At 42.0% G+C, this 27,029-nt stretch overlaps 2 protein-coding genes across 4 annotated transcripts in view; one reads left to right on the forward strand and one right to left on the reverse strand.

Annotated features, from left to right (window-relative positions):
- On the forward strand, nucleotides 1–5,377 carry DUSP12 (dual specificity phosphatase 12). 2 transcript variants are annotated; one of them, XM_057384394.1, is made up of 6 exons: nucleotides 4–294; nucleotides 895–1,008; nucleotides 1,086–1,204; nucleotides 2,186–2,282; nucleotides 2,669–2,855; nucleotides 3,386–5,377. In XM_057384394.1, the coding sequence occupies exons 1-6, from the start codon at nucleotides 26–28 to the stop codon at nucleotides 3,545–3,547; spliced, it is 948 nt and encodes a 315-aa protein (XP_057240377.1). In that variant the 5' UTR covers nucleotides 4–25; the 3' UTR covers nucleotides 3,548–5,377. The 2 variants fall into 2 exon arrangements, with proteins under 2 accessions (XP_057240378.1, XP_057240377.1); XM_057384395.1 differs by lacking the exon at nucleotides 2,186–2,282 and having other exon boundaries at nucleotides 1–286.
- ATP6V1A (ATPase H+ transporting V1 subunit A) overlaps nucleotides 4,247–27,029 on the reverse strand; it is a 29,726-nt gene continuing 6,943 nt past the window's right edge. The window contains exons 1-15 of one of the 2 annotated variants that reach the window (XM_057384393.1): nucleotides 24,413–24,525; nucleotides 21,139–21,233; nucleotides 19,860–19,988; nucleotides 18,413–18,627; nucleotides 17,513–17,650; nucleotides 16,909–17,060; nucleotides 15,921–16,083; nucleotides 14,687–14,795; nucleotides 13,755–13,877; nucleotides 13,554–13,668; nucleotides 12,359–12,422; nucleotides 11,471–11,674; nucleotides 9,644–9,738; nucleotides 8,338–8,509; nucleotides 4,247–6,456 (exon numbers count right to left, since the gene is read on the reverse strand). In XM_057384393.1, coding sequence (XP_057240376.1) covers nucleotides 6,364–6,456; nucleotides 8,338–8,509; nucleotides 9,644–9,738; nucleotides 11,471–11,674; nucleotides 12,359–12,422; nucleotides 13,554–13,668; nucleotides 13,755–13,877; nucleotides 14,687–14,795; nucleotides 15,921–16,083; nucleotides 16,909–17,060; nucleotides 17,513–17,650; nucleotides 18,413–18,627; nucleotides 19,860–19,988; nucleotides 21,139–21,220 — 1,854 coding nt within the window. In that variant the 5' untranslated portion in view covers nucleotides 21,221–21,233; nucleotides 24,413–24,525 and the 3' untranslated portion in view covers nucleotides 4,247–6,363. Of the gene's footprint in view, nucleotides 6,457–8,337; nucleotides 8,510–9,643; nucleotides 9,739–11,470; nucleotides 11,675–12,358; nucleotides 12,423–13,553; nucleotides 13,669–13,754; nucleotides 13,878–14,686; nucleotides 14,796–15,920; nucleotides 16,084–16,908; nucleotides 17,061–17,512; nucleotides 17,651–18,412; nucleotides 18,628–19,859; nucleotides 19,989–21,138; nucleotides 21,234–24,412; nucleotides 24,526–27,029 lie in introns of those variants that run through there. The other variant, XM_057384391.1, reaches the window with a different exon arrangement.

Below are 27,029 nucleotides of genomic sequence, written 5' to 3' on the forward strand. Positions count from 1 at the left end.
CGCTTCCCKGCGCTTCCCCCGGACCATGGCGGCTGCGGGCGGGATTGTGCCGGTGCTGCCGGGGCTCTACCTGGGCAGCGCCGAGTCGTGTTCATCCCCGGAGGCGCTGCGGACGGCGGGGGTGGTGGCGGTGCTGACGGTGGACGCGGAGGAGCCGCCGGCCGTGCCGGGGGTGCGGGCCATGCACGTTCGGCTGCGGGACGAGCCCGGCGCGGATCTGCTGAGCCGCCTGGACGAGTGCGCCGCGTTCCTGAGCGCGGCCCGGGCGGGCGGCGGCGCGGCTCTGGTGCGCTGGTGAGGGCCGGGGCTGTGGTGGGGCTGTGGCGGGTCCAGCGCTCCCGGGGAGTGGCTCTGGTGCGCCGGTGAGGGCCGGGGATGTGGCGGGGTTTAGCGCTCCCGGGGCACCGCTCTCGCCCGCTGGTGATGGCCGGGGGTTAGGGCCGGGGCTGAGGCGGGTCCCAGCGCTCCCGGGGCGCCGCTCTCGCCCGCTGGTGAGGGCCGGGGCTGAGGCGGGGCTGTGGCGGAGCTGAGGCGGGACCCAGCGCTCCCGGGGTACCGCTCTGGTCCGCTGGTGAGGACCGGGGCTGAGGCGGGTCCCGCCCGCTGGTGAGGGCCGGGGCTGTGGCGGGGCTGTGCCGGGTCTGTGGCGGGTCCCAGCGCTCCCGGGGCGCGACTCTGGTGCGTTGTGAGGGCCGGGGCTGTGGCGGGGCTGAGGCGGGGGTCAGCATTCCCGGGACACCGCTCTGGTCCGCTGGTGAGGACCGGGGTTGAGGCAGGGCTGTGCCGGGTCTGTGGCGGGTCCCAGCGCTCCCGGGGCGCGACTCTGGTGCGCCGGTGAGGGCCGGGGCTGTGACGGGTCCCAGCTGCTGCTGACGGACCGCCCTTGCCTTGCAGCCACGCCGGGGTGAGCCGCAGCGTTGCAGTGGTCGCCGCTTTCCTGATGAAGACGCAGGGSCTCGGCTGCGAGGAGGCGCTCGCCGCCCTCAGGGCCGCCAAGCCGGACGCGCAGTGAGTGCCCCGCCCGCGACCCCCGCACCGCGCCCGGTGCTTTTCCTCACCCCGCTCCCTTCTTCCCTCCGCCGCAGGGTGAACCCGGGCTTCCAGGGRCAGCTGAGGCTCTACGAGGCGATGGGCTGCGCTGTGGACACCAGCAGCGCGCTCTACAAGCGGTACCGGCTGGAGATGCTCAGCGAGAGRTTCTCCGGTGAGTGCGAGAGTCGCGGTGCTCGGGGCAGTGTCCCAAAGGAGGAACGGGCTGTCCCGGAATGAATGCACAAAGCCCTGTCAGAGGGGGTTGATTTCGAGTTTTGCCCTCAAAGCAGCTGAGCCAGGAGATATTCATTGGCCCGGGCAAGCATTCACATCATACTAGAGAATGCTTTCCAAGCATTCACATCATACTAGAGAATGCTTTCGCCCTAGAGAATCCCAGCTCATCAGTGGGGAAAAATGTGCCTTTGAAAGATGCCTGGGAAATAAGATCTCTAAGGAGATGTGCTCTTTAGCAAAGTGCAAAAAATGGTAAAGTTTGATACTTTTTTTGTGGTTTTTACATTCCTGGCAAAGCAAACAACATCCTCAGAAAACATGTTAATGCGATGAAAAAAGTAACATGCAAAACTTGAAATAAAGTTGAAATTCAGGTAATAAAGTAAACTTTCCTACTTTAATTCGTGAAATGGTAACTGTAATAGATACATGTGCATATGTGTAATTTTAAAATAATGACCTGTAGCTTTTCTTGCAAGATCTCAGTGTTGCATACTCAGTGTGATAGTGCTGTCGCCCTTCATGTGTCGTTGTCCTTAGCAGTTCCCATTTGTAAGCTGATTTTCTGTATTCTGAGCACTAAAACATTGGCACAACTGCTCTGGAGAAACCTCCTCTGCCTGTATGTTCTGTTGAAGTAAGAACATAAAGCAGAATACCATTATTTTACCACGGTTAAGGCCATAGTCTAGATCCCAGTTTCTTGAATTAAGCAAATCCCAGTCTCAGGCATGGCAGGATGAAGCTTTTTTGTCTTCAGTTTGATCTATTGGAATTGGTGAGACAAAAATGGAGGGGAAGAAGGTGKTTCCTGCAGGCCCCATGACTGGGGCAGAGGCGCAGTGCTGTCTTGTTCYCAGGAATGCAGAGTGGCACAGCTGATCTGATACACAACATGGTCCTGACCCTTCTGCAGAACCTCAAGACTTGCCCCGAGAAGTCTTTGCAGTTGATCCTACCACTTTATGTCAAACTTCAAACACAGASGTTCTCTACAGGTGCAGGAAATGCAGGTACTTTGTATGTTCAAAATTATGTATTTATATATATATATATAAAATACTTTATATTTCTCCTTAAAAAGTCATTGTGAAATCCACTCAAGAATACCCTGTGTAAATCAATAGTTAATCAGGTAAGGGATGAGCTGTTGCCTGTGTTTCCATACCATGTTTGCAAAATAAATCAAAGTACAAAATACAAAACTTTTTGTTCCCTGGAGCGGTGCTCGTGAACCTTGTAGACTAATCAAAAAAAAGTAGAATTTGTACTCCTCTGTTTAATTATTTACAGTCAGGAGCACCTATATCCCTCTTTTATTGTCTGTCATTTTGCCCAGTTAAAAAAAAAAACAAAAACATTTGTTTTATTTCTTTTTCCCCCATGTCCTGGAGGGCAGACGCGCTCTGTTCCGTAGCTCCAGCATTTTGTCCCACACGGAAGGAATTGGACCAACAGCCTTTGCYCACAAGAGGATAACACCCACTGCACAACTTTCTGGGAATGGCCAGGAAAAGTGCACCTCGTACTTCACTGAGCCCGTGCAGTGGATGGAGCCAGCATTGCTTGGAGTGATGGAAGGACAGGTGAACTGGAGCATGCACTTTATTCTTTGGATTTTTGTGGGGTTTTTTTTTCTTTTTTTTTTTTTGCAAAGGCAGCAAAAACTGTCTCTCCTCTGAAAGGAAAACCCCCACAAGGTCCTAGGCCTCCCAGCCTTTCTGGTGTGAACTTTGCAGCTCATGGGCACGTTCTTAAACGCAAAATATCCTTTTACAAGGAATAAGGAATGATTTACAAGCAGAGCTGGTGCTCYGGTTGTGAGCTTACAGCACCAGCCAGGGTGTTGGAAAGGGTTTATCTGCTGTTTGGTTTTATTATGAGAAAGGCTTGTGGGACTTAAAAAGGCTGTTTGTGTACTTAGGCTGAGTCTTTCTGGACCCTGGTAAAACTATCCTGGAATTCACACCAGGTCCCAACAGCTGCATTTCCACACCCTCCCAGCTGTCTGCTACACCCCAGGGCTAAACAGCCCTCCCAGTTTAGCTTTTTGGCTGTTTTTTACTAGATCCACTTCAACACACATSTTAGACTGAGTCCTGGGTTTTTCTTGCAGCTCCTGTGTCCTAAATGTACCTCAAAGCTGGGCTCCTTCAGCTGGAGGGGGGACCAGTGTTCCTGTGGCCGCTGGGTGACTCCGGCCTTCCAGATCCACAAAAGTCGGGTGGATGAAGTGAGGACACTGCCARTTGGTAAYTTCCAAACTGCCAAAACTTGAACTYATCGCTTTACTTGATGGATTTCTCCACAGAGAGCTACTGACTAGTCCATGGTAGCCAGGAATRAGCCTGTGACTTCCACCCCTTTGTGAGGTGGCAAAATTACTTGGAAAACCTTGAGCTTGCTGTATCTCTTAATGTAAAGTATCAGAATAGTTCCTTCAAAGAGGTTTTATAGTTTGGTCAAATCTACAAAATGGGCCAAATGTGATGTTTTTAGTGCATTCTTGTATGTATTGCTGTTTACAAAAGGTCTCAGCTCCTTACATGAAAGGAGTTTCTGTGGCCAGCAGTGCTGCTCAGCTTCTGATCTCAAGTGCCAAGWGCTCTAAAGTGATACAATAACAGTTGTTGTATTAGCATGCATGGCAGCAGAAGGCAAACCTACAGTTTTAYATTTCTATTGTATTAAAAGGAATCCTAAAAATACCTCCCCTAAGAGTATTTACTACATCGCAACTCTTTCATGTAATGTGTGAGGATATTGTGCAAGCTGTACTGGAATGGGAGAACTGAAGGAAAAGAGTTCATACCAAATTACTGCTTAGTTTTAAAGGAATCTCTAAACTGATTAATTTTTTAAAAGCAAGCTGTGAGCTTAGGTGAGGGGCTGCTGTRTACACCACTGTGGCATAGGTTTAGTTTGACATAAGAAAACAGGACAGATAAAATCTAATTTAAATCAATTTTATTTTCATTGACTTGAACAATTTTTTTAAATTTATTTTTTTACACAATTTCCAGCAACATACATTATGAAATATACAAGATAAAGTAGGTGGTGGGGTTCTGCCCATCTTGTAATTCCTCCCACAGCTGTGGAAGGAAGACTTGTAGGACACAGTGAACATCAGAATCTCAACACTGAAAACAGACACAAAACAAAAAGGACAAAAATATATATGAAACTTTGAACTGGTCACACTTCAGGGCCAGGTACAGCACAATAAATATTAGAACTGCATTATCTTAGACATCTTCTGTAAAGTTTATAACATCCTCTATTTAAAGAGATAAGAACATCTGGTTTCTAGCATGAAATGCTACATTGTACAGTGGTGAAGGGTACAAACGATGAGGAGCCCAGCAAGGGCTTGGATGGCGACTACTCATTCACACATGCTCGTTGATAAAATAAGCAGCATACACCGAAAGTTTAGTGAGCTGTAAACTTAAGCATTCACTACCAGAATATCAGCTGGAGGAGCAGTTTCTTTTTGGGAGAGCCAAAAATAGTCAATCCCTTTAAGTTTCAGCTGGGCTCTCCCCTGACAGTGGGTTGATACCATAATAGAAGTGGCAGCGTTTGGTCCGTAGCAMAAGATCCCTTTGCATCACTACTGTTCAAAGCTGGCGCCGGTGGAAATATTTCAGTGCAGAATTAACACTGGTGTAGGCACGGTGTCAGGTGTTGTCTCAGGACTAACAAAGCAGTAGATGGCAGCTGGAACCCAGCTGGGCACAGGATGCCACCTGACACAATCGAGAGGGAGAGACTGGAGAGGATGCCAGCATCTCACTCTTATCACACTAGAGCAGTGGGATGAGTGCTGGGCTCGGGGAGTTTGACAGAACCTCATCCTCATCTAGTTTTGCCAGGATAAAAGCCCCAGAGACAACACTTTCAGCTGCTTGACAGAGTGGTTCCAGGGCACAGAGCAAAGACCAGAGCCACTGGTTTCTCTTGCATCGTAATCAACAAGGCAGGAGTAAATACATTTTGTACTCATCAACCTTCCCCCATTCATCCCCTGCCCCCAGTTGAGCATCATACATTCCTCTTACACGRGAACTGGGGACCTTCTGTGCCAACACTGAACAGGCCATGTGAGCACAGGTGGAGGAAGAAGGCTAAGCATGTGCTTTCCTTTCCTTGGCATAACCTGAGCATTGCACTGGGGGCAACTGCACTGGCAGAGCACCACCAAGGAAGYACCACGCTGTGGTCAGCACACGTGGCATCGCTGCACCTCGCCAACCATGCCCTGCAGTACATGGCAGCAGTCACAAGCTTCACAAAGTAAAGCAGCTGAGTGGGGGGATTTTTTGGGGATGAATGGGAGCCAAGAAGGTAAAAATCTACTGGAAGCTGAGCACCTATGGCTTTGATTTTAGGACTGTTGGACTCAGCATCATCTATCTCTATTAAGTAGGAAGATAAAATTGTATTTCTCCATTGTATGAAATTATACCAGTCGCTTGGTGCTCATCTTCTAGTTAGTCCCTTCTTGGAGAGGACCAGAACCACCACATTTCAATACCAAAATACTCAGCTGAGAGACTCAGAAGTGACAGTAGTGAAAAAGTTTTGGTTTTATCAACAGATCATTAGAATATGGTCAAAAATTCTGTTTGAGAACAGGGAGTTCTACGTCTGATAGTCACTTAGCAAAGTGCCAGGTGTAAATGCCCTTACCACTGCCAGCTCGCAATGTACCGCATGACTGCATGAAAACTACACCTCCTCTGCCAGTGCAGCTCAACTGGTTACACCCCGAGGTGTAAGATTGGTTACCAAGAGAGCTGGGAGAGGAAAGGTGAAWTTTTTCCCACCCTAGAAGTGTACACAACAGCATTTCCTCACTCAGCCAGGCCCATTCACACACACATCACTCACCACTTCAGACACACAAAGCAATGCCAAATACAAACTAAGAGGAATGTTTTTTTGTAAAGACACTCTCTGAGTATGAACAGGGGAAACAGGGTTATTTATCAACTCAAGTACTGTTGCATCATTCTTGTAAGGTAGGGAAGCAGAGGAGCTGAGATGAGGAACTGAGAGGACAAACTGGAGTGGTCACAGAGGTCGAGTCTAGTCTTCCAGACTGCGAAATGCATTCTGCATATCCTCAAACAGCTGAGCATAGTCCGCCTTGATTTTTGTTTCACCATCTTTGACAGGGTCCTGAAAGAACACAGCACAYAAATCCATCAGGAAAAGCCTTGAGTACTTAGGTCAGGCCTGTTTTGCCAGTGCTGTAACCTCTCAGGATTAACACTTGCTAACTGCAGARAAGGCATTGTAGCTCTTTGCATCCTGTTTGTCTTATCAACAGCCACAGGGTTTAAATCCCATTCTCTTCCCACACTAGTGACCAGGCAGAATGGATACTGGACAGAGAAATTTTTTTTTGTGAGCAGTGATTACTGCACTCAAAAGCAACTGATTAGGAGAGCAATCAGCAATACTGAGGGTCCTGGTTAATGCTGTGTGATTCAAGAGCTGCAGTGATTAATACAGTTAATGCAGTTCCTATCCCCAAACCAAATGCACGGCATCCCCAATACATGGAAGAGTTACTCTGCCATTACTCAGACGTTGTTTGGTTTAAATTAAAATCTATTGTGTAATTGTAAGAAGCTAAAAAGATATCTTTGCACAGCTTCATTTTCTTRGAATACTTTTCATGAAAGACGAAGGCAAAAAATGTTAACAATGGGCTTTGCTCTGAGGCCACAAGGTTCCTCTACAACAAGCATTGTCAGGCTGTGAAATCTATTCCCTGTCTTCACCATTCTCTTCACATTACTAAGATCCTCTGGGCCAGTGCAATTCCTGGGAAACACAGAGGCCTTACATGTTTGGATGCAYTACTTCTTAAATTATCTCTCCAACCCAGACCACAGGATGCAGGRCATCTGAATCCTCACACCTTTCAGACTGTTACCCAGGAAATACAATTTTCTTTCCATAACTATAAGAGGTCCAGCTCCACTTAACATATGAACACCCTCTGGATTCCCTTTTTCAGCCATGCTGTCCACTGCTCTGCTGTACTCCAGGTGCCTGCTGGTGGGCCAGGGTTTGTAAGAAGTATTTCAATTACACTCTCTCAAAGAAGCTCATGCCCCCAAGTATGTCTTGTTATGTTCTTGGTGATTTGAGAATATATACCAGGAACCCACTTACTGTAGAAATGAGCCAGTACCTTGCAGCAACAGAGTATATTGGCATGGCAGAACATTAAATTCTAAATATAATTTAATCCTATGGTACTTATTCTCCCAAGATTTGCAATATTGACTCATATATGAGTTTTAACAGAGTAAGCATTCTATTTCATAGAGGATATCAGCCAGTATCACAGTTTACTACTGTTCTTCCTGTAGTAACTGCTACACCAGCAAGCTTTGGATSAGTTTTAGTACAGCTGTACCCTAAAATGATGGCTACAAAAGTTACCCAGAGCAGGTGCTTCCATCCACTTGTTTTCTCTGAAGCCTAAGTTACTGCTCCCTTCCTCTCCTCACTTTCAGCAGTCTATTTTATGTTAGAGACAGATAAAAGCAGCTTGGAGTCTAAATCCATGAATGTGTTAAAAAGTGAATGATATTGATATTGATCAAGCTATTTTAAATGGAAGTTAAGGAAAGAAATGCTCCTGCAATAATATGTGTGTGGCTTCAGGCTGCTTCTCTCTAATAAGTCTCCTTAGAACATATTATAATATTTTTACAGAATTTTATCACAAAACCCCTAAAGAAAACAGGAAAAAGTGCTTGTACTGTTACCATGACTATATATAACACAAAAGAGACTGCTGAAGGTGGGGTTGCCAAGGCTGTGCAGTCAGCATCACCTGATTAGATTTCTGTACTGACCATTCCTGTGCTCAGAACCCAGTTCAACATATTCCAAATTACAGCAAAATTCAAAATTCAAAATTACAGCAAAGAGTCTCTGTTCACAGACCTTTAAAGCCTTTGGTCAACACTASTGAATCAGTTTTTCAGGGGCACTGGAAGCTGACAGAAAGCAGGACAAGCCAGTTCCTTACAAACATACCTTGAACTTCATGGAGGTAAGTCTGTAGAGGATTTCACTCATGTTCTCTCGGATGATGGACCACGTGATCTTATTATCACTCTGAGCTGTGGTTTCTACAGCACGGCGTGCCATGTCATAAAATGCAATCATATTGGARAGCATTCCCACTGTTTTATAGAAAGGGCAGAACCTGATGGAACAGAAGAGGATCTGTCAGGCATTTTGAAACAGTTAACAGATTTTCCCCTGGATTCTCACCTGACAGAAGAGTGCTAGCTTGCTTTATTGCAGGTATTTTTAATATATACTGCCAAGGGAGAGGGGCTGCCTTCAGTTGGTCCCACATTTTTAAACAGGCAAATCATAGGCCAAAACAACCATCCTGAAGTTGACTGAAGCTGAAGTTCCTGAAGCAATACCCAAACACTGGGCAAAACAGGAGAGAACAGGAGCCACTGCTCTGCAGGTCTCMCATTTCAACCTGTGCCAATACTAACAAATAAAAGAAAACAATGAGCAGCCAACGGAATTCCTCCTTCCTGTTTTGTCCATCAARGGAGCAGGCATCCTCCTAACAGCCTGGGATGACAGCTCTGCAAGTTTCTTTGCTCMCAGGAAAGGGAGTGTTTCTAGGACAAGAGCACTTCATACACAGTTCCATTTTTAATGGGTAGGGGAGTGTCATGAAAGATATCTCATTATTATTTATGTGCTACTTCCTGTCTTCCTATAGTGAACACATGTTCCTGCCCCAGTAACCTGATCCAAGGCACACACTGCCACAAAATGATGGATGTCTACATTTTTAGTAAAGAAGCACTCAAGACTTTCTGATCTACCTGGACTGAGGAGTGAGATGAAGTAGAAAAAGGCCCCTTGTCAGGCTGTTAAAAYACAAGGAGAGCATGGAAAAAGCAAAGCAGAGAGTAAGGGCTTTTCTTGATGGTTCAAACTTGCTCAAGAATTATGCAGTGGTAACTGAAAGCAGATTGTTGCAGTCCCCTGGGTATTAATGGAATAAACAGGAAGACTTTGGATGTTGTCTGTGAAAATAAAGCAGTCCTGTCTCAGGACATGCTACTGCAGAARCATTGGCTAACTGAACAACAGAAGAAGATCTGGGAACCCCAAAGGGTTCTGTTTTCAGAAAGAGTCTGCATGCCTTGGGTAAGACAATGTGAATGCACTGTTCCATGGGCTACCTAAGCACAATTCCTCCACTTCTTTATGGACAGTAACATTAATTTCTGCACTGGTCAGCCTCCAAGTAAAGTAACTGTATGGATCCAGACTGCACAGGACTAAGAGGCCACACAGATCTCACCTGTCRTAAGGTGTGTAACCATTCTGCTGCAAGAAATCATCTTTTATCAGCTTGGCAACCTCCAAGGTAATTTTATCTGTTTCTGCCAAGGAAGCCTAGAAAAATAAGGAAAATAGTTWATTTAGTACTCAAGTCCACAAGGCCAAAACCACCTATTTTTCAGTACCTGTCTTCTTCTCATCCTCTTAAGATATTGTCAAGCAGAATTCTGTCTTTTGGGTATTCCTCACTCCCTGCTATAGAACAGCCAATGTAACTGATTGCCAGATTAAGATGGGCCAAACAGTCTGTAAGGCTGCTTTAGGTCTTCTGATGGTAAACAGTAGAAAGGAAATTCCCTTTAAGATCAGGGAAGAGCCACCAGACACTGAAAATGCACATGGCTATGCTACAAGATACATTGAAACATCATTTCCCTACATAAAGAGAAATTAATTTTTACCTTCCTCARTCCTTATAGAAGGATTATGATCTCAGCATGCTAGATCAAGAAGCAAGCTTAAGGATTTGGTACTAGCCCATACCATTACCAATGGCCTTTTCCTGWCTGGCATTCAAGAAAAAGAAAGGACCTTTCCCATGAGGAGACTAAGAAAATTCAGAGCTAAAAGGAAAAAAACCACATTGACTATATTTCCACAATTCTCCCTTCCTATAAGGGGTTTGTTGCAGTTCAACAGTTAACAGGCAGTTAACAAACTCTGTTGCAGTTATTAGCCAAGCTCAGACAAAAAGAAACTGTCAAAGATAACACCTCTGACAAAAAAAAATCACCAATTCCAGTACTGCTATATGGGAATAATCTAGTGACAAGCACTGGCTTATCAATATCCCTTCCATACCAAGGAACCAATTCTACCCTGCTCTGTAAACCAGTCTTTTAGAACATGGTTTAGTAAAATGAGAACTGCAGAAGGTCTTATGACTCCTTTTCCTTTTCTTCAAAGRCACATCAAGAGAAGAGAGCTCTGCTAAGCAAGATCTGATGAAAGGTCTCATCTTGGTTCAACTAGAACATCAGTGAATAGAGTACTGTGAGCAAACTTCCTTCAAGTAACTGTACTTAAYACATGCTACTACACACTACTATCTCTCTGTAAATCATAATAGCTCATCTGAATATAATGGAATTAAATTACTGTCAAGTATATGCCAGGAACATGCCAATTATCATATTTACGGTGCTAAACTGAAACACAGTTTTCACTGGGCCCTTTCTGAAAGCTTTCAATGGAAATTTTCCTGTCCAGGTTTAGCTTTCTCTTCAAAACATTGAAGTGAAAAAAGGAAATTAAAGAATGCCTGCAAAATGGAGCCATGTCACTGGTTTCCAAATTAAAAACAGATAATCACAAGTTTTTTAAAAAGCAGACTTTGTTTCTACAAGCCAATTTGTAAATGCCAGCACCTCTGTCCCTAAGCTGGCAACATGGTGTCTAATAAACTGTAACCCTTCAGATTACTTCAATAATAAAGATCAGTTTGCATAATTTCTCTTAGAAAGACTGCCTCCAATGGAGTACTACTTTAAATTGCAGCAAAGGACACTTCAGCAACACTAAAATACTGAAGTGAGGTTTAACTCCAGCATTAGATACCCTGCAGTYTAATTCACATGAGAAAAGTGATGTCAAGGTAAGGTTTAGGAAATCTAAAGAAATATTTGTCATTAGAAATCAAATAACATATAGAAAAGCTGGAATAAAACACAGTTTGAGGTGAGAGGGTCTGTCATCTCCCAGTGATGCTGTATCCATCAGGTCTGCTCTACAATATGGTCAAAAGGAAATGGAGGATGGCTCAGTGACACCATAACTGGTTACTCACCTTCCCCACAAGCTGCACAATCTCTGCAAGGTCCTCTTCCTCCTGTAGGATCTCTTTGGCCTTTGTCCTGAGAGGGACAAACTCTGTGAAATGCTTGTCATAGTACTCATCCAGGGCTCGTGTGTATTTGCTGTAGCTGATCAGCCAGTTCACAGATGGGAAGTGCTTGCGCTGTGCCAGCTTCTTATCCAGGCCCCAGAAAACCTGCCAGAAGCCAGAAAGGTCAACCAGCTCTCCAAATCATAAGTGAACTAAAATAATTGAAGGCAATTAAAAAAAAAAAAAAAAAAACAGAAAGCAAGTTGAGCGAGTTGGTGCTAATGCAGCATGGCAAAGGCTCCTCAAATGGAAGCCTGGGAGCTGTAGCAGTGACATTCAAATAACTAAAAAAAAGTTGATGCAACTTTTAAGCTGAGTTCAGACTTAGTCAGCTTGAGACTGCTCATGAGGGGGCAGTCAGCCACAGCAATGGTAATATTGGAATCTAAGTAATGTGGAGACCAAATAAATGTACCTGCTTTTCCCAAAACTGCAAATGGTTGCAATACATTCTTCTCCCAGTCAGCTTCTCTGAAGATTTTTTTGTGGTTTCAATGCACATATATTAAGGGTGGTTTGCTTTCTGTCTCAGCTGAGATCAGATACATTTGAAGTGCAGCTCAATGGGCAACACTTAGGAAGCACACAGAAAGGGATCTCAAACATATCAGTGTGAGACCACCTCACAARGTCACCTTTTACTGTTAGAACATTTTCCAAAACACCCTACAACCCTGTCTGAGTCAAATCAAAGCTCCCTCAGCACAACCACTGGCACAAATGTGYTGAAGCACAAGCATCTGGAGTCTAACAAAGTGGACAGAAGAGCTGCAACATTGTGTGACATACCTGAACAATGCCCAGGGTAGCAGATGTGACAGGATCAGAGAAATCACCACCTGGGGGAGAGACACTGAGCAGGAAGAGATAGGGAAAAGTTATCAGAGTTGCTTTCACAGTTCAAACTGAAGTACTGAATGTATGATTGCACATCTCAGTGACCTGAGAAACCAGAAAAGTCAACGTGATTTCAAGTAAATAACATATTGCAATGTTATTTGTTTGCAGAAAGTGCTTGATGCATATCCACATGGGRTAATATCAAGCATACCATGAAATTGTTACATCAGTGACTGATTGACAGTATTAAGATGTAATTTCATCCACATTAACTTCAGGTAGTTAATTAACAACTCCAGCTTGGATCATCAAACCTGTCTCAATTTGAGCATATTCAGCAAGTGTGCTGATAGAACATAATGAAAACACAGTGCTGTGATTTTATGGAAGACAACATCCCAATCTGAAATTATTTTAATTATTCACCTATACGATAACTACTTCATTTGTGCTTGACACTCCAATATATGCCTTCCCAGAAATGATAAAAAAAAATAATCTTCCAATCTGAAAAGCAGAAAGCCCTTATGTATGTATGTTGAGAACAGCAGAACTAAGCAGAGCAAAAAATGAACTCCAGCTGTTCTTGCAGATGGCCAGAGACCCTCCTGAAAACATGGGAAATGCACTTTGTATATCAGATGTATATCAGACATGATACACCAACCAGCATCACCTAGGAGAATGGCTGTGGACAACATGCTCATCACAGCCTGAGAAATATTGCTGCATGTAATTCTACTCTGTTTGAGCACAAGAGTTCTAACACGATACGTTATGCCCCCAAGTGCACCCACTGCTGCTCTAACTGCCCCTTCCTGCCTGCTGAGCATGGGCTGACACACTTTTCAGAGAGAGCTCCAATGACATTCTTTCCTGAGCCACTTGATCTGATTGCTGTGAGCCTGTGATTCCACACCTCCCAGAGCTACCTGTCCACATTCATTCCTTCTACCCCCACAATTTCACAGCAGCTCKGGGTGAACAGACACTAAGTAACTACCTACTCATTCCCATATTTTTATGTTCTGCAGCTGCGCAGAGCAACACCACCTTTTTATCTGAAAAACAGGTACCTGACATACAAAACCAGAAAGAATTGCAGTCAAATTGCAGTGCAGAGGCAAAGCAATGCAACACTCACGCTCCAACAATGCTGACACTGCCTTCCCTCTCAGGATTTCCCAAACACTTCACTCTCCCAGCTCGCTCATAGAACGAGGCCAAACGGGCACCGAGGTAGGCTGGATAACCACTGTCTGCAAACAAAACACACAGAAATTCAGTCAAAGGCTCACTTTGAAGGCCTGCATTTATAAAACTACTGTGAGGAAAGGCTACTCACCAGCTGGCATTTCAGCCAGTCGCCCTGAGATTTCCCTGAGAGCCTCAGCCCATCGGGAAGTGGAGTCTGCCATCATACTGACATGGTAGCCCATATCCCGAAAATACTCAGACAGGGTGATTCCTGCAACAAAGACAAGGTTCAGAAAGGAATTCCACACTTGTATGTTGTCAGAAACATGCAAATAAACCAAATTATTTGAGTTTACATTTCARTGGAAACAGACAATGGAAGTTACTCTTTCTTCCTGCTTATGTCCCTGCTGGGGGCATAAAAAAAGTTGCATCAATTTTTGCTGCTGCTGTTTATTTCTTCTCCCTCGCCTCATTTTTATTTGTGAACCACTCAGACTCATCTCACATTCACAYGTATTTCTTTGAAGAGACACTGCAATGTCACTGATGGTACTCTWTACCTCACTGAAACCATGAACAAAGTCTCTTCTTACTGTAAAATSTCTCCTTCCCTTTCAAATCACCAGAATACAAGAATGAGAAAAGGTCGTTTTTTATCTAAATTATCTGACAACTGTTCATAAAAAAGAACTTAAAGGCTTTAAGAGGCTGCAAAGGAAAGATTAATTTGCCAACTCATAGAGTACTATTCCTGTCCATTAAGTGGCTGTACCTGTCAGCAAAAAGCTAGTCAAAACCAAAAGCTTGCAGAATTAATACAGGCAGAGAACCTACACAAGTCCTGGCATAGTAAATTCACCTTATAAACAAAATTTACCCAATATTCAGAAATGGTAATTACAYGCAAGCAAGTCAGATTCAATTAAGATACTCAGACTTGGTGCAGGCAAGRTCTGAAAGGGTTTACTTCTGAAACTAAACAGACTTCTTGGTATRGCCATCTCAGGAACTGAAAATACTAGAACATGATGGCTTGCTTTATACACATAACTTTCTCTATCCTCTTGTAAATCTTACCAGTATAGATGGAGGCTTCTCTGGCAGCCACGGGCATGTTGGATGTATTTGCTACCAGAGCTGTTCTCTTCATGATGCTTTCTACCTTCCCATCAACTTCCATTGTTAACTGAAGTGCATGAAAAGGAAAAAAAAAGAAAAAAACCCAAACTGTAACAGTAGCAATTTTTTTTGTTAATTTTTTGTTGCTCGTGGGTTTTTTACTGTATTACTTGCCTTGTGTCAGGATAGTCTCCTCACAGCTATTCTACCAAGAACAGAGATGAGATTCAAAATTTTAGGATATGTTGGTTTGTCTTTCAGACTGCACACAGCTTAACTCTTTAATATACATGCTTCAGCCTCACCTCATCTGCTGCAATTSCCAAATCCCCGTTGATCCCATTCAAATAAGTAATGACAAATCCACTACACAAGGAAGCACATTATCCTTTCTCAGATTTCTAGGCTGAAAGAGCTAAAAATTCTTAGCTTCCTCTCATAAGTTCATTAGGAATCAGAGAGTATTTTTCCCCCCATCTACAACAAGCCAAGTTAGTATCTGACAACTGGACATAAAACCACATTTGTAATTTCAGTGAAGCTTCACAAGCACCTGAACAACACAATGCATATCCTGACCTATGAATACCCTGGGATTTACCTTCTTCAAGACCACCTCAGTCTGACTTTCCCACCTTGTATTCAATCAACACACCCAAAGTTTTTACCCCTTATTTCTGACAGTGAAGTTTCCACCTGACAGTTCATAYTATCTGACCTTGGCACAACTTCACTAAAACATAATAACAGGTATAAGGATTAATAAATCTGTTGCTTAGTTATTTTTTATTAGCAAGGTATTTTTWACTTCATTCAGAAGGTATTCCAAAGCTTAACATGTCAAACTAATATCTGCTAACTGTATCACCACCCTGCAACTTGTAAATAGATGCTGCATTTTCTATGCATGGTCAAGTCAGAGATATGACATGTAAGATGCTTACCACTGTGCTAAATTGCTCTCTGGCATTCATTCTGGCTTTATTTTAAATGACTTAGAAGGTACACCCAAAAATGAGTCCAGATGTTTATTAAAATAATTCTTGAACCAGCCAAAAGAGATTTTTGCCAAAGCAGGCAAGATGATCTTTTCAAGTCACTCTACCAACATAATATTTTACTCATTTACACTACCAGCACAATAACAAGTCTTCCCAGGAAGGTTTACTCTCCATGAAATCTCCATACTAACCTCAGGGAAATCTCTCAGTACTTCAGACATTTCATTTCCTCGTTCTCCACAGCCTACATAAATGATGACATCACTGTTGGAGTACTTTGAAAGAGACTGTGAGATCACAGTCTTTCCACAACCAAACGCCCCAGGAATCGCTGTTGTACCCCCTTGTACACACCTGAGTAAAGAAAAAGGACTCTGATTTGCAAGGAACTAAAAAGCAGCTCTTTCCCATTTTACAATTTATTTTCCTCCAGAACTCTCTCATCAAAAGCAGAGTGATAGAGTCACACTCAGTGTTCTGGATCAGAAGCAGAGGTATTTCACTAAATCAAAAAATTGAGGGATTAAAACATCCTTTTCTTCTCCTGCCCATGAAGTACATGACTCATACTGATACAGCAGCATGATTTTTGGGCATGAAACACAGCATTTTCACAGCTGGAAGCAGWGATGGAATGCAAATGCTAAGAAAAGAACAACTGTACTTAGCTATGCATYATAGAATAAACAGCACAATATTTTAGGACCCAAATAAGTGAATTCAGTGTCTGAGAAGTTAGCTGCTTAAATGAGCAGTTTGTGTTACAGTTAAGTGCAACAGCTTTCTTAAGTGACAACCTCAAAAATCCTTGGAAACTACACATCCTCAAGATATGGAAAGATATCCTACTCATGCATTCAAACAAAGATAGCAAGCTTGAAAGTTCTAGCCTTTCTGTAGTTTTGACATGGTTAAGTTTATCCATGTCCAGACTTTTCTAAATTAATGCACTAGAACAGTTTTGTTAAACTTCCTTTTTCCACCARTGAGTTTACCTGCCAAATAAAGAAACATGAGAAATTCAGCTAAGTATTTTTTTTGAGATTATGCTGTGACATACAGTGAAATCTTGCCCTTAAAAAAAAAAAAAAAAAACAAGGCTCTAAGGCCTCCTGGCTCTGCTTCCCTCTAAGAGGGAGGAGAAGTTTTATAGAATAGAAAAGAAAAGGATGTACTCACGGGAAGAGGGCATCCAGGACTCGTTGGCCAGTTAATAAAGGATGATTGGCTGGCAGTTTCTCAGTAACAGGACGGACCTGACGTACAGGCCAGACCTGCACCATGGTGAACTTCTCCTTGACACCCTCAAATTCCAGCTCTAAGACAACATCCTAACAGAGAGCAGCAGATGTGTGAAGTAAGCAAACAGCTGGACCAGCACACAAATTCTTATTTGAATACACTGCACAGGTYTTTGCTAAAATCACAGAGCTCTCAGAACCTCAACATGAAATCCTCACCTCCCCAGGGAAAACTCTTTCATACATTAACAATATGCTTTTGAAGAGAAACTGAATTTTACATATTCATTAGACAGTGTAGATTCCCCACAGAGGTCAGCAAACATGGCATAGTAAAGTGCCATTGGGAAGCCATATACAAAGAAAACAACTGCACAAAATAACAATGCAATCCCTGCAGGCAGGGTAGCACAAGTGATCATTAACTCATACACCTTGTTGTATGAAACACTTTAGTTGGCCTCATGCAGAACAAAAAAGGGTACATCAACCTTATAAAAGAGACATKGAATATATCAGCAACTGCTGTTTGGGAGACTTACTGAAGTGTCATAGTTTCCTGGAGGAGCAATGTAAGTAACTGTACCCCTGTTCCGTGGGGGCAGCATGATTTTGTGTTTGATCAGAGAATTTTCATTCACCACACCATAAATATCTCCACCAGTGATGTGGCTGCCAACCTAAAATCRGAACAGGTCTATTAGTCATAAGTTTAAAAAAAAAAAACCTCGACAAACTGTAAAAAATACTACAGCTATTAAGTCTAGCACCATGATTACCCCTTTTATAAATGCCTCCTCACAGCACAGTAGCCCATTTACATAACTCATTACTCCAAGAGCATTGCTAACAACACTGTGTTCAAGTGTCTTTCAAKGCTCAGACAGGAGCAATTACTGACAGACACAAGAAATTTTCCTCGTTTCTTTTCCACCTCTCAATTTGCCATTCTAAAAAGAGAAAGGAGAGCATGTGCTAAAGAAAAAAGATGCCACAAAGGCTAAAGTTGTGACATTTTCCAGCTCTAAGGCTGTTTGCAAAATGTGTGCTGCAGTCATTCTTTCTGCTCAGGTAACTCCTGCTAATGCTTCCTGCAATTCCATGAGTTTCTTTACAGTTTGGTAAATACATTAGAACTCTATAAATTTCTCATAAGCAGCAGCAATACACATTAAGTCACTTAGAGTAAGTTTTGGTGAACCCTATCCAGTCTCAAACATCACTAGCACCTCCTAGCACTCCTTTTTTTGCAAACTTCAGTAAATGCAGCATTAACCACAGATCCCAATAGTCACAGCACTCCTAGCACTCCTTTTTTTGCAAACTTCAATAAATGCAGCATTAACCACAGATCCCAGCAGTCACAGTTTTAGCACACTGCTCCAACCCTAAGCTCTGGGGGTAGAGAAGCAAGAGGACAAGACAGACTTGTCAGAACSTACCCGCAGATTTTTGGAAGGTGTGAAGTCCCATTTGATATCTCTGCTCAAAGCTGACACGTTGACACCTCTAGGGATGTAGATACTTTTGGTCAGAGAGCTAATGTCTGAGAGAGGTCTCTGGATACCATCAAAAATAGCTCCCATAATGCCAGGCCCCAGTTCCACTGACAGGGGCTTCCCAGTACGGAGCACAGGATCTCCTACAGAGACACCAGCTGAAGATTTGCTGAGGAAAAGTTCATCCAGAACAAGGGAAAGAACCCAGGCAGAAGTCACCATGTTCACATCACCATGTTCACATTATACTCTCAAACCCCTTTTCTGACTTTGAGGTAATACTATGTTACACATCACTATTTGAGATGCATGTAGGCTTTATACTAAATTCTAAATTTGCTAAAGCAGCAAAGTTCATCCTCCAGAGAGGCAAAGTAGTGACAAATATTCTGCTTTACAGTCACTTGTTCAGGTCAACTATTGTTGGCAACTAATATTGACAAAACACCACACATTTCTTACCTCTTCAAATAAACAAAACAGATTAGGCTGTAAAGACAGATAATGTTATGAAATATGGAATTTTTCACTTCAGAATTGGTTTAGAGAGTACAACTGTTTTGATCTTGAGCCTTGCACAGCTTTTTTTTAACAGCAGCCTAATTTTAAAAGGAGTTTGTCCAAGACCAGCACTATTGGCCTCCCCTCTTGTATCATCAAGGTGTCAGGTCCATGCACTACTTGAACTCCAAAGATACAAAATGGACTTTTCTCTGCAAAGGGCCTGTTAGAATAGACAAGAACCTCCAAAACCTACACAAAACTCAAGAGATTAAATACAAGATAACTTCAGAGAGGCCTGTGACTGAGTTTCCTCTCAACAGGAAACTGTAACAAAATAAAACTATACTCAAACTTGTTCCATGTACTGATAGAAAGCTACTAGATACTGTAACAATGATATCATCTAAAATGATAAATTATTAGGTAGAGACAGGAGCCARTACCAGCCTATCAACAAACACCCCAGAACCAAGTTTTGGGAGCCAGCACAGCCTTGTTCTTAGGCTCTACAGACACACACAGCACCCTTGGGAGGCCAAAAGAGTCCTGGCTTAAAGTTTTATGATTTCTTTTCTGACATTCATATATATATATGTAATAGAATATAGATTTGAATTTGCCTAGATTTTAGAATACCTGGACCAAGATGCTGTTATCCCACTGCAGAAGCAAAAGAGTAATGTGTTATGCTTAGCAAAATACTCTGCCCAGAAGAAGGCATCCTGCCCACTTGACATTTCTTATTTAAGCGTTATACAGGCACAGTCATCAAAAGCAAAAAGAAAAATGAAAACCAAAGTATCAAGGGCTTGTTTTCATTGTTTTCCCCCAAATCTCCACTGTACTCTGGAGTGTGCAGACCCAGAGGGATCAGTGAGAAGGATACATGTTTCTTCATAGACCTGAACAGTTGCCAGATCCCCTTCCAGCCTGATGATTTCCCCCACCAGCTCGCTGTGTCCCACTCGTACCAGCTCATACATGGCAGCACCTGCCATATTGCAGGCTGTGACCACTGAAAAAAGACAAACACATAGGGTTTTTTTCCACATAGAGGATTTTTCCTGCAGCTCAGAAAATTTACTCATCACAAGTTAGTAAGAACTGCACAGCATAAACTTGGTATTCATCCATATCAGACACACGTTCTTCACAGAATGATACCACAATTCCTGGTATTTCTAGTTTAAAAGTTAAAAGAATAGGTTTTCCTATAGTTTTCACTCTGTCCTTAATGCAGAATAAGAGGGCACTATCAGAATATAGTAATTGATGGGACAATTCATGCCATAATTTCTCTTATCTGTGTTGACAGATAGCAAATGTTGAGGGTGTGAGATGCTGCGAACTTTGACAAACAAGTTATGTAGGCACTTCTCCCTTGCAGTGAGCTGGGTCACATTCCCATCTGCCTAAATTAAAATACACAAGGAAATGGCAAAACTTGCCTAATGCCTGGTATTTACATAAAACTGTGGTTGGGGGCCAGCATTTTCAAGTCACTCAAACTTTTATTTATTTTGTATCTTCGTACTTTTTAGTATCTGGATGCTGACATAAACAAGGACAGATCAAGCCAAGGCACCTGCTAAAGGTGCTAAACTGTCTGTTTGGGCTCACTACCCCTATATCATCTAAAGTGATGCCTAGAAAGTTTTTATTTTGTAGAAAAAATGATGTCTATCTTAGGGCACTTTAAACAGATGAAGATTGTTTTACAGGATGTTTTGGGGCTGAAACTTCCTGCTGCTTTGAGTTAGATTTCAGCAGATCATATATGGGGTCCTGGCTGCCTTAGAACAAAATTTAGTTTATCTTGTATAATGCACACAGAATCCACATACTTACACAACAATACATTTTCCACTTCTTGGGAAAGAAAGCTGGATCAGTTTAAAATTGTTTCTAAGTACCACTTCCACAGTTAAGGAATTTGCAGTTAAAAAACCTGTGTCTATTTAGGGAGACACAAGTCAAGGGAATTTCTTACTCATCAAATATGTTGAATTAACTAAAACCCTTGCTAATCTTCTGTTCTCCCCCCAAAAAAAAGATAAAAAGCACCACCCAGAGGTCTTTTATACTTCTCTACTTCCAAATGAAGAAGATTAACAAGATCCTAGATGAAATAAAATTTATTACTTCCTTTATAAAATRATACCTACCAGGTCCTGAGACTCCATAAACATAGCCAACAAAAGCCTCTCTTTCCTCATCACGGATTTTGGGGAGTTTGGAGAAGTCCATTTTGCCTGTTCAACTATAAAAAAGAAAAAAAAATAAGAGTCAGTTGAAGAACACACACATGTAGTTAAGTTCCTCCTCTTTCTTCCATCTGCTCTCTTCTTGTTTCCAGTTAAAAAGTATTCTGAACTCATAGCCTGAAGCATCTTAACCACACWGATTTTAAAGTGGTAAAAAGTTAAAAAGTAACTGATTTAAACGACCAAAAGATCAGAAATTCCTTATTGCAGAAACACAGAGGTAGAACATCACTCTATAATATGCTCCATGAAATGTTACTAAATGAAAAAGATGCAGTCCAAAGACCTAATATTGTCACACTGTGTTAAAGCTTGGTAATAGGATATTTAAACAACAGAAAATCTCTTTTGTCTTCCACATCTTATTATCCTCCTTCAAAATATGGAGTTTTTCCATGACTCTGAGAGAGCAAGAGAATGTTCTGGGTCTGCTTCACTGCCACCAATTTCTAAAATGCAATACTACAAATATTAACTGTGCAAATTCTATTTTTGCTATTTTAAGCTGCTGAATCACACTGTTTAGAGGAAGAAACACAGATTTTCAGAAGCACCAGCACACAAACACGTGAGTGTTTTTCCATGTGTCTCACAGCTACACATTACACAGTCTTTGCTCTCAGTGAAACCCATGGAACATTACAGAATTATGCTGAATAATGGCTAAAAACCCCAACTTGCAGGAGTTAAACTGTCACCTCTTGCCAGTAACTGTTTTGTGAATCTAAACACCAGGCACTGGAAAAGCTGTTTTATCAACAGACTTCCTCCATGCCAGTTGGGCTGTCCTGCTTCTGCTGCAGATCAGAGCATTTCATGGTTTTGCTTTGTGAGCCCTTATCATGCTGTGTGTTACCTTGGAAACTGCTTGGTGTTAGAGAACTGTAAGGCCACTCTCTTCCCATTTCTCCTGCACTGACACACTTAGGGCACAGCACTGGTGAAAGGTGCATTAATGGCAACCATAGCATATAATAATATCTGTGCTAATCAACAGCAAAGCCTCTAGTTTGGTGACATAAACTGGCAGGCATCTGTTGACACTCACATTCAGTCTTTGAGAGAAGTCTAATCCAACCCAGCACCTTCTACAAGGCAGCAAAGAGAAAAGCATACTCAGGTTTAAAACCTGCCCTTAAAAATAAGCAAAGCAACAATTACATTGCCACCCMTTCCACCACAATCAAAGGATACTTTTTGCCTATTCTTCAAGGGCAGTAGGTGACATATGTTGTTCTTGAAATCCTACAACTATTTTCCAGCTTTTTAATACAATACAAGCCCATAATAATTTTAATACAATACAAGTCCCTCAGCCTCTTTACCAATCTGTAAGTTTTAAATTGGCAGTGCTGCTCTGTAAGAAAATAATGTCGCCCAATTCCAAACCTCTATTCATCCTAAATGAGCAGCTTCTTCCAGGTTCCATGTTTCTCTGGAATGWACTGTCTATCATGGCTGCCACTGATTTATTCCACAGCAGTCACCAAAACAGTTGATCATGGTTCAGTCACCATCAGCCACGAGCAGACTTGCTAACTGGTCTTGAGATCAAATCCTAAGCCAAATATCCATTAGATCCCTCTACCCTCCATAGCCATAGGTTATCTTTCACACTGCCAGTTGTTTAGACCCAGGAGAAAATTTTAATTTCACTGCTTTTTTTCTCAAATGTCACTTCAGACAAATGGCAGAGGGGAGGTCCTCACAAAGCAATCTGCAGTTCCTGAGCAGCTGCTATGAGCTGGTTCTCATCTGACTAACACAACTATCTCATATTTTTTTACTTTTAACAACTAAAACATTGCAAAACTCAAGCACTTACTGTTCATACCAAAAGAAGCAGCTGTTCTTATAAACCCAAATTAAACATTTACTTCAATATACATTCAGAACAATCCAGTGTCTGTCCTAGTACCAAAATCTTCTATAAAAGCACAATAGAGAACTAAACCAAATTCTCATAACTGAATTAGTGACGCAGTCTGCCAATTAGACAATGTCTCATATGAAAGAGTCAAATTACAAAGGCAAGGAAAAGCAGGGCCAGTTTCAATTTAAATTAACTTTTYTTCATAATCAAAACCTGCTTGAAGTGACTGTTTATCTTTTAGGCTAACACASTAACAAACCCTGTCTTTGCCATGATCTCTACCACCTGCACCAGCTGCTTTTAAACACATATCTGTTAACTATTCCAAGTGTAAAAGATGTAAAAATTCTTCCTCACCTTCGTTTCACTTACACTATACCTCCAAAGTAATCTACACAAAGCCAGTGCCCACCCAGCCAGGCTGACCTTTCTAAGGGGCTACACATTTTTAAACACTGAATACAAATTAGGAGGAAAAAAAAAAAAAAAAAGCTGTTGTTTATCTCTGCATAATTTCCTTCTGCTTGTGTACKAGCACTACAGATTTTCAATTTATAGGGAAAAATCCTTGAGGACAAAAATGTTGCCTTACTTTCCTGCTAAATGTTTTCATTGCCAATACTCAGAGAAAATTGAATTCCCTAAATACCCCAGAAGCCATGGTAGCTGACTGTTTTAGAAATCTCTAAGGCCTCTAAGGCCTTTGAAAGGCCTCTTGCCAACAGAAAATATTAGGCACCATATGCAATTCCCTCCTACAAATGTCCGTGAGCACACCTACATATGATAGTAGTTAAATTCCCTTATAAGCAAAGATKCATCTTGTATCCTTTACAATTTATATACAGGAATCTTTCTTGTCTAAAACAGTTCATCAATTGATTTCAAACATGCTGTAAAGCTCTAGCAGACATATTCTAATTAGCAGCGCAGGAAATCAAAATTAACTTGCAGCAGAACCTTCTCTGACTAAAAGGTGATTTATTACACTATTTTTGAAGTCATAAACAAGAAAGCATCCCAAACCAGAGCTATCTTGGTTTATCCCCAGAACAGTAATCTGGTTACACAGTAGCCTCAAAAATGTAACTGCCCTGCTCTCAATGTTGAAGAAACCCATTTTTCATCACAGTTCCTGGGTTTTGCATCAAACATTTATCAGACCCAGAATTTATATGATGAACTGCCTTAATATAAAAATCTTTTCAAAAATTCAGATTTGGCTGAGATTTTTAGAAGCAGCCTTCTTGCAAYGAGGAAGAAAATCCATGACAAATTAATCACATAAACACAGATCCTTACCTTATTTTGCAGAAGCAGCGAGTAACAAAAATCCACAGAAATTCAAAAGCTAGAATTCAGCAGTTAAGCATCACTGCTTGCGAAATAATTGTCCTTCTAGTGCCCCTACACAGAGAGAGATGAGAAATCCTGCTGCAGAGGGGAAAGAAATTTCTGACACACAGCAGAGGCAAAACCACCTGACTTGATGAGTCATCAGTCTCTGCCTCTCTCAAAAACCAGCACCAGGGAATGCCGCAATAGCAATTCCAGGATTCCAGAGCCCAGCTGAACTCCCATCTGTGCCTTCCTTACAGGACAGAGCAAAAGAAATTAAAATGCTTCAGCGTTTGCATTAAGGGCATCCTACAAATCCCGAGTGGTGCATGCAACTGCACAAAAATCCTGAAAAGAGATGTGTGTTTTCTGCTGGAATCTGTTCACACATAAATCCTTAAAAGAGATGTGTGTTTTCTGCTGGAATCTGTTCATCTTTCTGCTGGGATCTGTTCACCTGCCTGCATGCAACTCCACAAAAATCCTTAAAAGAGATGCGTGTTTGCTGCTGGAATCTGTTCACACATAAATCCTTAAAAGAGATGAATGTTTGCTGCTGGGATCTGTTCACCTGCCTGCACACAACTACACAAAAATCCTTAAAAGAGATGCGTGTTTTCTGCTGGAATCTGTTCACACATAAATCCTTAAAAGAGATGCGTGTTTTCTGCTGGAATCTGTTCACACATAAATCCTTAAAAGAGATGCGTGTTTTCTGCTGGAATCTGTTCACCTGCCTGCATGCAACTGCACAAAAATCCTTAAAAGAGATGCGTGTTTGCTGCTGGAATCTGTTCACCTGCCTGCATGCAACTGCACAAAAATCCTTAAAAGAGATGTGTGTTTGCTGCTGGAATCTGTTCACACATAAATCCTTAAAAGAGATGGGTGTTTTCTGCTGGTATCTGTTCACACATAAATCCTTACAAGAGATGCGTGTTTTCTGCTGGTATCTGTTCACCTGCCTGCATGTAACTGCACATAAATCCTTAAAAGAGATGCGTGTTTGCTGCTGGAATCTGTTCACCTGCCTGCATGCAACTGCATGAAAATCCTTAAAAGAGATGTGTGTTTTCTGCTGGAATCTGTTCACACACAAATCCTTAAAAGAGATGAATGTTTTCTGCTGGAATCTGCTCACCTGCCTGCATGCAACTATACAAAAATCCTTAAAAAAAGATGCGTGTTTTCTGCTGGAATTTGTTCACCTGCCAGCCCTCCAGTGTAATACAGCCATGGCAGTGTTTGCTCTGCTCTGGAATAGCTTAAAGGAACAACTGTTTAACAACAGAATGCACAGTGAACACACTGCAGTAATAATTGCCTGAGTATGCTGAACAGCATTGATTATCTCCAAAAATCCTGTGAGGCTTCCTTATGTTTGAGAAGCATCATCCAGCAGCTCAGAAAAGCAGAATGCTGTGCCACCCTGAGTGAGAGCTGCTCCAATCTGCTTTAGAGACAGACAGGCACTGTTCTGAACTGTATAAAACATCCCTCCCTAAGAATCTGCATGAAGTTGAAGAGTTCCCTGAAGCCTTCACAACTTCTCAAATCTATCTTGGCAAGTTCTAGGATTACCAACACTTCAAAAGTTTAAATACGCTAACCAAGACTGCAATAAATAGCACAGTATCAGTAATTCAGTATTACATTAATAATCACCAGTGCTAGGATTCATTCTGCTGGAATAACTTTGAACTAAGGTCATAGATTTTAGTATGTTTGAAACAGACCAATGTGTTTTGATTTCCAAATCAAAGAGTTGGAATATAAGCCCTTACATTTGACATCCAGGAAAGCTTATCAGTAAAATGAGGCCAAAGAAAGTTTTCCAAAGAAAATCATACCTCCTCCTTTTCTTAGTAAAAACCTAGACACAACGGGATGGTAAAGATCACCACCCACATTGGACAATCAGCTTAGCATCATATTGCAGTGATGCTTCAGATTCAAAACTGCCAACATTTATGTGTTCACCTGAGCAGACTCTGGCACAGTGCTTAAATCCCAGTGTCCAGCTGTACAATGATCTGTGCAAGGGCCTCATAAATAATAGGATAATCACTGCCACAGATTTCCTGTAACTACAACAGTTTATACTTCCCCTTCTAACAGATGATATCTTTAAGAGGAAGTATTAAAAAAAAATACAGTGCCTGAATTACTAGACAAATGCAGAAGTTTGGCAGCATTTTCATATCTAGAATTTGGGATACTGTCCTAACAATGTTGTTGAAAAAACAACACGCCCAGAACTCTAACACAGGTCACTGGGAAAGGAAGCCCAATAGTATTCTCAGGAAACCTGCTCCTTCACAGCATGCAGTYATAATTTTACCATAACACAGCAGGGAAAATTACTCCAAATTTCTCAGTCACCAAACAACCGAATTGCTGAAATTGGAAGGCACCTCTGGCCACATCCAATTGGGAGTTGATTAYTTCCAAGGATGAAGACACCACAACCCTTTGGGCAACCTGTTCCAGTGTTCAGACAMCTTTGCAGTAAGAAGTATTTTCTCATGTTTAAAGGGAATTAATTCCCTGTATTTCAGTTTGTGCCATTTTGTCTTGTAAC

This window comes from Malurus melanocephalus, unplaced genomic scaffold, assembly GCF_030028575.1.
Source record: "Malurus melanocephalus ecotype Western Australia unplaced genomic scaffold, MMel_1.1 scaffold_707, whole genome shotgun sequence".
NCBI classification, from domain to species: Eukaryota; Metazoa; Chordata; class Aves; order Passeriformes; family Maluridae; genus Malurus; species Malurus melanocephalus.